At 37.4% G+C, this 12741-nt stretch overlaps 1 protein-coding gene across 7 annotated transcripts in view; it reads left to right on the top strand.

Annotated features, from left to right (window-relative positions):
- LOC121312948 (DNA-binding protein Ikaros-like) overlaps positions 1 to 12741 on the top strand; it is a 41224-nt gene that overhangs the window by 16144 nt on the left and 12339 nt on the right. For 3 of the 7 annotated variants that reach the window (XM_041244934.1, XM_041244933.1, XM_041244935.1), the window contains exon 4: positions 10789 to 11049. The exons of the other annotated variants lie outside the window; for them this stretch is intronic. In XM_041244934.1, coding sequence (XP_041100868.1) covers positions 10789 to 11049 — 261 coding nt within the window. The remainder of the gene's footprint in view (positions 1 to 10788; positions 11050 to 12741) is intronic. 7 annotated transcript variants of the gene reach the window in all.

Genomic DNA, 12741 nt, shown 5'->3' with positions numbered 1-12741 from the left:
AATGTGAGTAACTACAATTCACAAACCATTAAGTACAACTCTGCCTGTTCAAATTCCCATGGAATAGTTATGAGAATAATGGCAGGCTTGTTTTGCTTTAAGAGAAAAATAAACTGCACTAACTTGTCAAGGCCACCGTCTTCTGTCCCTAAAGTCATGCTGTAAACTACCAAAAGAAAAAAAAAAACTCTTGGATGCAACATGAAGTAACTTTTTATTTAGAAAAAAAACTTCTGAAATGATATAAGTGAAGAATGATTACACCATAGCATAAAGAGATTTCAGAAATTAACTAAACTAAGACATTTTTATTTATTTTGAGTAATGTTATGTGCAACAATGTCAAATGTAAGGCATACCCCCCGCCCCCCCCCCTTAAGGCCATTTTATTGGTTGGTTTATGGACTGGCCTTAATCACTGTTCTTGTATTCATAATACATATCATGAAACGTTAACTTTTATTTTTTAAAAAGAAGTTTATGAATAAGCAGAATCGTAATTGAATGAGAATTTCAGTAATTTACTATGATTTAACAATCAGCCATACCTTACTTGACTGAAGAAAATAATGCTTAATAGATCTTAATGTAACTCATAGTTGATGTGAATTCCATGTCAAAGGTTATTGTGATTACTGTGATAAAGCCCCTATTTCCTGGTATTATTAGGGAGCGATTTGAACTAGTTTCCAAAACTGCCAAATGTAGAAAGAAAAAGAAAGCGTGGAAGTTCCTGCCTTCGTGTGGTTTGTAACCCCAAGTCCTAATCTGAACATTCCTTATCGCAGCGCTGCTCTTTTCAGAAAACCAGAGAGAACTGTCACATCTACTAGCTTTGAACTGCACTGCTGGGCTCAGCTCTGCAAGCAAGCTTTGCTGGGGTATATTTAGTACATGTGATGTGCACGCAAACAGGAACTCTCAGTGCTTTTATTTCTGACTGTTTATTCCACTGCTGCAAAAGATATACTCGGTGCCTAAATTATTCAAGCTGAAGACAAACTTACCAGTCATGTAATTACATTTCATACAGTATGTCATTTGTATTGCCTTTTGCATTTCACCTTCTGTTTCAAGTAACTTTGGATTCTTTTGCTCTGGCATCATCTTTCTCTAATCTGTCTTTCAGCTTGTCTAGAGAACCCCAAGAGCGAGGTCTGAACAGCCTTCCTCATTTAATTCAAATCATGTAACAATGTGAGCAACTTTACGACCCCCACCTACTTGTATTTATATACATATATACAAGTATATATAGACAGACAGCAAGTGGGGCTGAGAGTTGAAATGTCACATTGACTTGAATGGAATAATGAAAGAGGTTCAGTTCTGGCAAGCTCAAAGCCATGTAAAGGAAGATGAAGAGAAATATTATAATGACTTGGTGTTAGGTATGCAAAATCATCACTCTCTTTCTTAACCCACCAAGGATATGATCCCAGAATGCATAAAAACAAGGTGCAGTTCTCAATACTGCTTAAAGGGATATTGACCAACAGTTAAACTTGTTTCTTACCTCTCATTAGTACAGCATATCAATTTACTGGCAATTGTCATTCTGTTGATGGTTTAGTGCTCCAGAGTAGGGGATCCAAACAGCTGTTTGACAGGGAGTGAATCTATATTGTTAAATAGGCTTCACTCAATTCAAAGTGAAAAGAAAGTTTGAAGAACTAAATATTGAACTGATTTTACTGAGGTATACTGTAATAAATAATAAGATTTGCTAGCTCTTTTTCTTATAATGCTAACCAAGGCTTATAAAGCCGGTTCCTTACCTCTTAGTAGCACAACATGATCACTGGCAGCCTGGCTGAAACTGAAGATCTCTTATCAGGACAAGACTTTTTTTGCATAAAGCTCTTCTGAAACTCAAAGTGCCGCACATTTATATTCACAGCAATACTGTTCTAATGCTACAGGTTTTATTTGCACACAATGAGAAACAAAAATAAATTGGTATTATATTTTGACTACCACTAGCTATTATCTGTTTAAAATATTTCCATAGCAACAAGAGGCAAACAAAAGCCATTGCATTGCACAAGCAAGTGTTTCTGCACTGAAGGCTGTGGATGATGTCACTGATGGCAGTTGTCTTAAAAGCTGCAGAGGTGTCCACTTCAGCAGAAACTATTGAGTCTGCAAAGCTCCCCATCATTGAGGCTTTACAGTTATACTGGATGTTTTTCTCACTGCATTCCTTCCACTGGAAGATTAGGATATTCAAACATTACACTTCTTTAAAGGGGAATTCTGCTGCCCCGGTTAACTTTTTTTCTATCTTGGTACAGCGCTTTTGTTTTCAGTCTGTGCAAACATGCAAAGCTCTAGGGCAGTTACTTTGATACCATATACTGCAGTGGTTCCCAACCTTTTTCAATGTAGGTACCACCTTGGTGTTTGGATTTTTCTCGTAGACCACTTGCCATGCATTTTTTTCACAGCAGCATTTTGAATCAAATTTTTATGTGTATATGTATAAGTACATATAGAAAGTACAGTATTGGGGGCTCCCAAGTGGCACATCCCTTAAAGGCACTCTGCGAGTAGTGCAGGATGCGCCCTGCAGCCTGGAGATCACAGGTTGGAATCCCGGCTATGTCATTGCCAACCGTGACCGGGGGTTCCTACAGGGCGGCGCACAATTGGTTGAGCGCCGCCTGGGTAGGGAGGGCTTAGGTCGGCAGGGCAGTCCACGGTTCACCGAACACTAAGGACCTCTGGTAGGGCACCTGTGGTCTGCAGTGGAGCCATCCAGGGTCTGGTGGCTTTGATGTGGATCTGAAGTGCAAAAAATGACAGATTGGCAGGAACACGTTTCGGAGGACGCGTGTTTCAGCCTCTGTCCCCCAAGTCGCCGGGGAGGGGGAGGGGGAAGGCTGCAGCGGTGAACCGGGATAAAAATAATAATTGGGCATTCCAAATTGGGGAGAAAACCGGGGTAAAAAACCATTGATGACAACTAAATTAAAAAAAAAAAAAAAAAGTAAATTATTTATATCACTCTAACTTAATGAGATTCCTGGACTTCGCTGCCAGTTCATCAAACAATGTTGTCATTTTACACAATAAAAGTTGCGGATGGCAAAGTTGCCGTTTCTTTAATTTAAAAAAATTTGTTTTTTTTCACATTGTGAATGCTTTGTAGATAAATGGCTTTTCAGTTTTGCAGGTTTAAGAGTTTAGTTTGGCAAAACCTCCTGACAAATAACACACTGGGGCTTTGGGACGTCCACGGATCCAGTAAATGTAAATCCCAGTACTGATCCATGCAACCGTTACCTTGTGTAGCAAATCAATGTCTAATGCAACTTTGCTCAATGTACATATAAAAAAAACACACTGGAATACGAAGATGAGGTGGATGTGAAGCAATTTGAAAAATTAAAAAATGATTGGCGAGTGTACAGGATGTTACATATTACTTCTTCTCGTGGGCTGTGATGCAGGGGTGCTGGAACTAGGGGTACAGGGCTTCCATCATATATAGGGGTTACAGTTTTGTTCAGTGGCTTTCAGCACACCCTGAAAGCTGTTCCATTGCCTCTGCTGTGATATGTAAATTAAACAGGATTGGTGGCACATAGTTGAATTTATAGCAGTAGGATTTATAGCATTTTGATTAAATATGACAGCGTCAAGATCAGACTGTACACATTATTTCCAGAAGTAGAATTTCCTTTTGGCATGTAGTCTTGTTTGATATTAAACCTGGCTGAATAAACCCATATAATAACAGGGAGCTGAAATCGACCATTCACACTATGGTACAGTTCACAAGTCAAGCAACAAATACAGCCTCTTTTTGTTTCACATTATCTTCTGTTACTATAAGCAGATAACCTATCCAAAAATGTGTAATATGGTAATAATAGGTATATTCTTTTATCCCTGGCAACACTGGAGCACATATTTTATATTGTTGAAAATCAAAAGTACTAAAACTGTCCTTTTAATGGCATTTAATTTAGTCGTTCCAATGAGTTAGTAATACTGAACACAGTGCGCTACTAAGCATTATGCAGAGCGAAAGGGCTGGGTCAGCCAGATTATGTTTTTTTGTTTTGTTTTGTTTCCTGAACCATGAAAACAAGCAGTAGAACGAGCATAGATTATAAAGATGCACGTTGACGTGAATGCTAGATGTAGATTTGTTTTTTTTTAAATAATGCTGGCTAACAAAAAAAGTCTGTAATTTTGACGAGACAAATGTGCCTTCACAATGTGTAACAGATATTTAGTTAGTATTTATTTCATATTAGAAAGCTGTTTCAGTTAATGGTGGCCCTGTAGGCGATGCTTGGTATTGCATAAAAGGGAGTGGTAATATATATTATTTATAAACACAGCCGTAATTAAAGAAAATAGATAAAGGGGAAAAATGCAGACAACTTATATTGTAGTAGTACAATGTGTGATTGTGTAGAAACAGGTTTCTGAAAGAACTTCTTAACCAAATTTTGGGAGTTCTTTGTGGACCACAGGTTGGGAACCACTGCTCCAGTCTTCTTCATAGTCAGAATTAATCTTTGGTTCCCTCTTTTGCCATTTTACTAAAAGACAGACTTCTAAGTGAAGGCCAGGGGTGCAGTGCTATATTTAGAAGTGAGTGGTCTCTATTTCTACCCCCCCCAACACTACCACGCCCCTGCCATCCCTGTTTCCCCACACACTCAACAGAACTGCAGTTTATCACTCTACAGTAGTTACATAACGGTGAATGTATAACAGGTTTCATCTCTAACTTTAGCTATATTAAGAAATGCACAGTAATAATCATGCTATTTGAGTATAATATCATGCTGTTTGAGTGGGGGACTACAAAGTGAAATAACATCACTTATACAATTATACACAACCTTCATACAACTAATTAACTTAAACATAAAAGTAATGCTTAATTCATGAAATTATTATTATTATTATTATTATTATTATTATTATTATTATTATTATTATTATTATTATTATTAATCCTGTGCGTAACACACACATACACACCCTCGTATATTGAATGGTTTGGTCCAGAATCAGCTTGTCTCACTGTCCTCCTATTGCAAAAAAAAGATTTGTGTAATAGGAGCAAAACAGTTAAATATTCTACACCTTAAGTATAAAGCGGTGCTCCCCCTGCCCAAGAAGTGAGGGTGGGTTGGTGGTTCCTGCTGACCCCGCAGCACTACACCCCTGGTGCAGACGTAATTATTGCATCCCTCCTCTGGCTTAAGGTGATCTTATCTGGGGAAACATTGGGGTCAACCAGTCCCAATATCTAGGTGGAGCAGGATGCACACCCCTGCTGGTACCCTTGTGGCTGAGATATCTTGTTCTGAGAACACTGCTATCTAATACAGTATGAAAAATCCAGCATTGTGGTATTGGGCTGTCCTAGTATTGTCACAGTAATTTTAAAGCATTCATAGTTGACTGACTGTAGAGGACTAACAGGTTGTAAAACACAGGTAGCAAAATTCTGGGAAACTTTTTGTCCTTTTTTAACTTAACTACCAGTAATGCTCCTGAGAAACAGAAATCCAACTCACCCATGGGACTCAACAGGTTCAAGAAGTAGTGTGTACAGCTGGGCTATAGTTGTTTTTTTATTGCTTTTTTGTAAGTGCTTTACAAATCAGCTGAATAATGTAACTACAAATATCATTCAAATTAAATGTTATGGAACATACTAACGTGTTTATAATTTGTTATAAAAGACTTATGTTTAATTATTAAACACATGATTTACAGTGTTGGCCCATAGTTACAGTATAAAGTGTTCTTCTGGAAACAAGTTGTTTTTAGATGATTTAAAACATACCCTATACATGCTTGCATTAATACATTGAGAAATTGCAATGTTATATTTGCAACTAAAAGCAATTAAAATCAGCACTGTCAACAAGACAACTTCATTGATAGGAGCCGCACCAAGGGTCCCTCTGACATTCCAAGGTACAGTATATCTGATATCATGAATGCAGGTAATTTCACAATACCTTGGGATTTTTGCATGAAAGTTGCTTTACAAATACAAATTGTTATAATTGTATGACATTGTAAGCATTGCTTATTTCAGGAAATGGTTACATCATTTGTAACACCTGGTGCAAAATGCTTTACATAGCTTTTTCTTATGTATATGTGTTTAATTAGTGTTTGAGCTAAATGTGTCAGAAATGCAGTTTTCAGTCAGGAGAGCGAATGGAAGCATGATATAGTGGTTATGGTATAGGGGGGAGAGTGAATTAGCTCTTCAGAAACTCAGCAGTGGTAGGGTCGAGGGTATGAAGAGCAGTTTCCTGTTGTCTGTCTTTCTACCTCAAAAAAACAAATGCAATCGTATACTCATAATGCAGTGCAGAACCATGCAGACCTCACAGGCTGCAGAGAACTTTTTTTTTCCTTTTAATATATGTTGTGAGGTCTGCCTGTGACCCATACCTGCAAGGAAATGAACCAATCCAGACAGTTGTTTGCATTTGCACGAAATGTTCTGTGGTTTTGCTGTATTCTCAGATCGCCAGCCTGGAAGATGTGAATCAGACAAAGTTAGCAGAAAATAAAATGATGCACACGGTTTGTGTTTGTTCCTTAGTGTCCTTTTTTTTTAAGTTACAGCCCTTTGACAATCACAATACAGTTAGTGAAAATACATAATCACATCATTGTAATGTGCACAAACAAAGATGCCAAAAAGACAGTGACTGTAGTGGAATAAATACAATAAAAACTCCTGGTGACAGCTCTCAGAATAATCTCTGACCTTAAAATACACCAGAGTGTAACTGCTGTTATAAAAAGCTAAAATAGCAATTGTTATAACCTCTACCAGTAGGCTGAGTTTAGTCTTTACAACCAAGAGTAACAGTGTTAAAGATACTGTTATTATCCCTGTTTCTGTAATCAGAAAAACTACAGGACTACAAAAGACTTGCTTCAGCTGCTGATTTGTATAATTCCTTGTCAGCGCTTCCCTTTCTGTCACTTCTCCTAAATTCTTAGTGTGTCAGTTGAGCTGACCTGCTTGTTGAGGCTTCCTCTTTTTTCCCTGGATTCCTATATTTCAATATTTCTTCTTGTTCCTCTTCATGAGCCTGTATGGCGATGTGGAAACCTGCTTGCACTATGACAAGCAAACCGCAGTGTCATCATTGCTGGGATGTTTGTGCTGTTCTGTACCTGAGGAGTGTAGATAAGCACATGCGAGCATTAACAGGCAGACATTGCACCAAGGAAAATTCCATTGGGCTGACAAGAGTGCTTTAACATTCAAACACTAAGGATACACCTAAAGCAAAACACTATGAATATATTCCACAATCAAAATGACCCCAAAAAAACAATTCCTTGGAATCTGTTTACTATGTTATTACATAGTTTAGCTTTCCGTGCACTCTGCTGTACATTCTCCACAGTTTAAGCTGCAGGAGTCATACAATGCCTTGTGCCTCCAATGTGAATCCTTCTAGCTACCTTGTTCTGACTGGTCTGAAAGCAGCACAGTGACAGAATTGTTGAGACACAGCATCTTGTTTACTCAGTTGTATATCCATGCTGCATCTGGGATCTTTAGTGTACACAGAGGAGAAAGGGCTTTGGTCTCATCCGAAGAACAACACTTCTTCTTTAATGTTCTGCTGGGGCGTTGGTTACATTGTGCAGTAATTCAAAGGACTGGCCGGCTCGGAGACAAACCCCCCCCCCCCCCCCCCCCCCCCCACATTTCCGATCTAAGAAATTACTTTTATTCTTCTTTAACAAGCCATTCATTGTACTATTGTACACTGTGCCACCTGGTGGCTGCATCTTGTAATTACTGTACAGCTCAAGTTAGGATCAGTAAGGCTGGAATTGTTTCAGAGGGGAAAATACTAATACCTTATATTACCCTAGTCTCCACAGAACACCAACTCAAATACAGTATATGTAGAACTAATTAACATCTATTTTAACAAACCTGTTGATTTGTAGTGGGGTAAAAGCTCATTAAATCAGGTTCATATTATCTAAAACAGGTGTAGCAAGAATGAACTAAAATATAATACAAAATCCTTTACTCATAGTGTTATAGGAAGTGTGTTTTTCTGCTAAATGAGAATGAAAAAGCGGGAGAATGTGTAATATATTTACCTTCCTTGCTTACTTTTGGAGAAAGCAGATTAGTCAGTGGCCTAGAAGCCACACAGGCTGCTGTTGACTGGCATTAAGGCTGGGCTTGTTTTTATCTTAGTGTTTTGTTTTATTTACTGTACATCCTCTTCAGTTTCAGTTTGTTTCCTGTTTATCTTTGTGTTCTACACAAATGTGAGGTGGGGAGGCTCTTTATAGTTCATTGGAAATTCCCTATTCCTGAATTTGTAAAACAAAACAAAACAAAGACATAATGAAAAAAAGGAAGCGTTGTCCGTCACTTGAGATGGAAGTCTGCTCTACCACGTGGACGCTATAGATTTAATGGCACTTAATTTGAGCTCTGCCCCACACACCACACACACTATATGGCTCCCTGTAATACCAGCAATGGTCCGCACTGGTGTATCCTGGTATGAGCTGCTGAGTTACTGGTTTCCAGCTGGCCATGCTGGTTAAAGAGGCCTATAGAGTGATTAAGCTGGTATAAATACTGAAAATTAGTCAATGAATTCTCATTCATAGATAAATCTACTTGTGTACCAATTTTAGATATCTGCTCAATATACAGTAATAACCCAGCGTGTGGTACCATTCTATCTCTTGCTGCTCACCAGCAATTGCTAGATATTTTCTTCCCTTCTCTATGAAGCCAGTGAAGTAGATATTGCTCTCAATAGGGTTTACTTGTGGTAAGTATTTTAGTTTTTAGTTTTTTTAACACAAGAAACATGTAATAAAAGTAACTGGTGTAGGCCTGCTCTCCTAGGCACTGAGACACTCCTACAATGCGTTATACTGCCAAGAGAGCGCAAAACAAATAAATAATCATAATAAAAAATAAGAGACGAAAATGAACTGTTGTTCGTCACATGAGATGGAATTTGCCACATGGACAATATGTTGGAATTATTATTATACTGGCACATGGTTTCCTTGTATAAATTATACCTAATTGTCGATAATGATGCTAGTCTAGAATAGTTCCTACGTAAGGTCCTTGCCTTCACATTGAAAACAATCCTGTAACCATCTTTTCAAAACTTTCAAAAAGACCAAAACATTTACAGTTTCTGTAAATGAACAAGCACCTCTTCTGGAACAGCAGGCAGGATGAAAAACTGCGTTCTTACTGCAATCAACTTTCAGTTTTAAAATAACTTAAAAAAATTCTTGTTGATATATTTACAGCATATATTTTAAGTATGAAAATACTACAGCATCTCTTATTAAGCTGGTAAAAGATAGCTCTGGGTTTTTGAACGACTTTAAATTGCTTAAGACCTGCTCTCATGAGTTATGACATCACCTAAAAGCCCTTGCTATCTGTCCCTGTCTTAAAGGGGACTCCAAGCAACCCATCACCCTACCAGGGCTTCCAACGGTTCCAGTGAAACCAGTCTGGCTTAAAAAAAAAAAATAGTACTTCTCGCTCTTTTCTTCTGTTGTGGGGCCCTAGGCTACTGCTATTTCTATCTGTAACAGATATCGCTTTTTGCCAAAGAATGAACACAGACAGATCATTTTGTATCTGTATGCATTTGCTGTCTGGCTAACTCTGTAGCAAGGTGGTTAGACAGGGGTTAGCTAACTAAGGACATTGCTTCAGAAAGGGCTAGTCAGCTCCCTGTTTAAAAGTGATTAGTGTTGATTTTTTTTATTTTTTGGGACTGGGGGCGAGACTTGAGTCTCTAGTCTGAGCCCGGAGCACCTTTGGTACGACACTGCATGTTAAAGCATGTTTCATTAATATGGGGCTGCACAATCTGCAAAGCTTAGTCACTTCCACTGTCATTCACTTATCTCTTCCTATTCTACCGCACATTGGCCAAAGATTCATTGCATCTCACAAATTACATTATATCAGAACTACAATTGCATTGTTCCTTATTGTTTCATTAATAATAATACTTTTAAGAATAATATGAATGCTGATATTTGAATTAAAACAGCTACTTGGAGTTTTTAAACATACTTTAATCAATATTTAACAACAAAAAGGATGTAATTCGTCATTTTTGTTTGGGCAGTCTATGGACTAGTGTGTAAACAGATTATAATTCAGAACCTGTAACTCAATCTTCTCTCTGTTTTTTGTAATGAAAAGAAAAACACACAGCGTATATATATATATATATATATATATATATATAATATATATATATATATATATATATATATATATATCGGATATCCCTATTAACTCCTTTAACTCCTCATAGTAACCTACAGTTTTTCAAAGGCATACGTGTTGTAATAATTGTGTATTTAGATTCTGAGTGGTTTACGACAAGAAAGAAAGAGATGGGGTCAGTTTCACTGTCCAAGTGAAATAACCAAGCATGGCCTGCAAACAGAGATTTCTTTGTCTAGCACAGTACCTAATATCATGTTTGTTATAACATGTGTTTATTCAAAACTGCACAGTTGAGACCAGTATAGCGAATGGAAGTGTTAAATGCTAACAGGTAAAATTCATGACATTATTTTGTTCGGCAACTTTATTTGAACAATACAAGAAATAAAACATTTAAATTGAAAAGGATTCAATTTGTAGGCAGTTTATTCTTTAAAAGTATGGTCACTTCATGTAAAATGAGAGCAAGCTGTAGAACGACATGCTAATACTAAAAGGTATACTACTGCAATTTCTTTCAGCCAGTAATATTAAAGTAGAGAATCAGAATGATGAAGAGAATGGGCGTGCCTGTGAGGTGAATGGGGAAGAATGTGCAGAGGATTTGCGAGTGCTTGATGCTTCAGGAGTGAAATTGAATGGCTCCCACGCAGGCCAAGGCAGCAAAGCCTACTCTTCAGTCGGTGGCATTCGTCTCCCCAATGGGAAGCTAAAGTGTGATATCTGTGGAATCGTTTGCATCGGTCCAAATGTTCTCATGGTACACAAACGAAGCCACACCGGTAAGACCTGGCTACATTTATTACCATTGTTTTGGGTTTGGGGGTTGTGTAACATCTATGTTGCATTGTAAGTATATTGTACGTACAAATATTTCCTACGGTTTTTCTATATTATATACTTAGTTTGCCTGCTTATTTTGTAGAAAATCAGCTAAATATCAAAATGTCTCAGTAAGGATTGCCCATGTGTGGTCCCCACATGTAAGTGCATATTCTGTAAAATAGATGTTTTAATATTGTTGTAAACTCTGTTTGTATCCTGTAATGTTTAGCACTTCTTAAGTATCTTAAACCTATGCCATTAAATAATAGTGTGCTTACTGGTTGGCTGTTAAGGATACAGGATTTCCACTGGTCATTCTAATGATTGCCTGTGATGTCATTCTCACCCAGGTACATACAAGGAATTGGTAAAGAAGCTCTGGGTAGTCATGTGGTTAACATCTGGATTTGTCTGTAATTTGAGAAGCCTTATCTCTATTTCTTTATCTGTCTCTGTCTTTCAAAGTATGTCCTTGTGTCATTTGTTTATGACCAATTCAGTTCTGCTTTAGTTGAATACTGTACATTTCTACTTGCTAATTTGTCAGGGTACGTATAATTATAATTGGTAAGCCTTCAAGTTACAGGACACATTCATATTCCTTAGTCGGTGTGTTTGTATTATGTAATTAAGTATCTTCCTGACCCCCATGGCCACTGCAACTCCAACTGCTAAAATTTCATAAACCACTGAAATGCCAGCTTCTTATTTTGCAATGCTATGGAAGCTCCAATGTAATGGCACCCTTCACTTTGACCTGTGAACTAAGATGGCTAACGAAGTGTGGTGAAGGGAGTACATACTCGGTACACAACTGTATTTTACGATTCTCTGTCTAGTTTAGTCATGGGCATCATACAAGAAGAATGTACCTTTTTGTGGCAGTAATATTGCATATCTTCTGCCACCATGCTCAAACTTATTTTCAGGGTTACATAAACACTATATGCAAAATGTGTTGACTATGACATTAACTGAGAAAAGGGGAATAAATATACAGCTATACAGTTCCCAGACTTCTTCAAAACACTGTCACACATATCCAGAGGAGGTAATGTATCAATGGCAAACTTATTTCCAGTAAATATAGGCGAAATATCGTAGCCACATGGGATCAAACTAAATAATTTGTCCAAATCTGCATTTGATGCACTATTTTACACTGGTCTCTCGCTACCTAAAATATGTAAGGTTATCCTCTGAAAATAGAAATCGGCTTGGTTTCAAGCAGAGAACGTCATTATCTATTAATGGGGATAAAACTTGTCAGAATTGCAGATTTTGTTCAAAATGACGATTTTGGATGTGTGGGTGTCTACACATTTTTATATTTGAGTGTAACTTATTGTTAAACAGTTAGTTGAGTATCTATAAACCACATCATGCCAGTAAGACTTGAATGGCTTTTCAATTTAAACCCTATATTATACCCTTCTCATATAACGACAAACCTGTTTCAGATTGATCCACTCCTACTTTGTACCGTGTTTCACTTGGAAGAATGTGGATATGTATATTAAATACAGTCAAGTGGTATCAGATAGGTATTAATTATTATTCATGGGTAATTCTGATCTAAGCACAAACTCCTGTGCAGATAATCGAGAGTATATTGAATATGCATGTATTGTATGTTCAACTTTAGAATT

Source organism: Polyodon spathula, chromosome 3 (genome assembly GCF_017654505.1).
Source record: "Polyodon spathula isolate WHYD16114869_AA chromosome 3, ASM1765450v1, whole genome shotgun sequence".
NCBI lineage: Eukaryota > Metazoa > Chordata > Actinopteri > Acipenseriformes > Polyodontidae > Polyodon > Polyodon spathula.
This window is presented reverse-complemented; position numbering and strand designations above follow the sequence as displayed.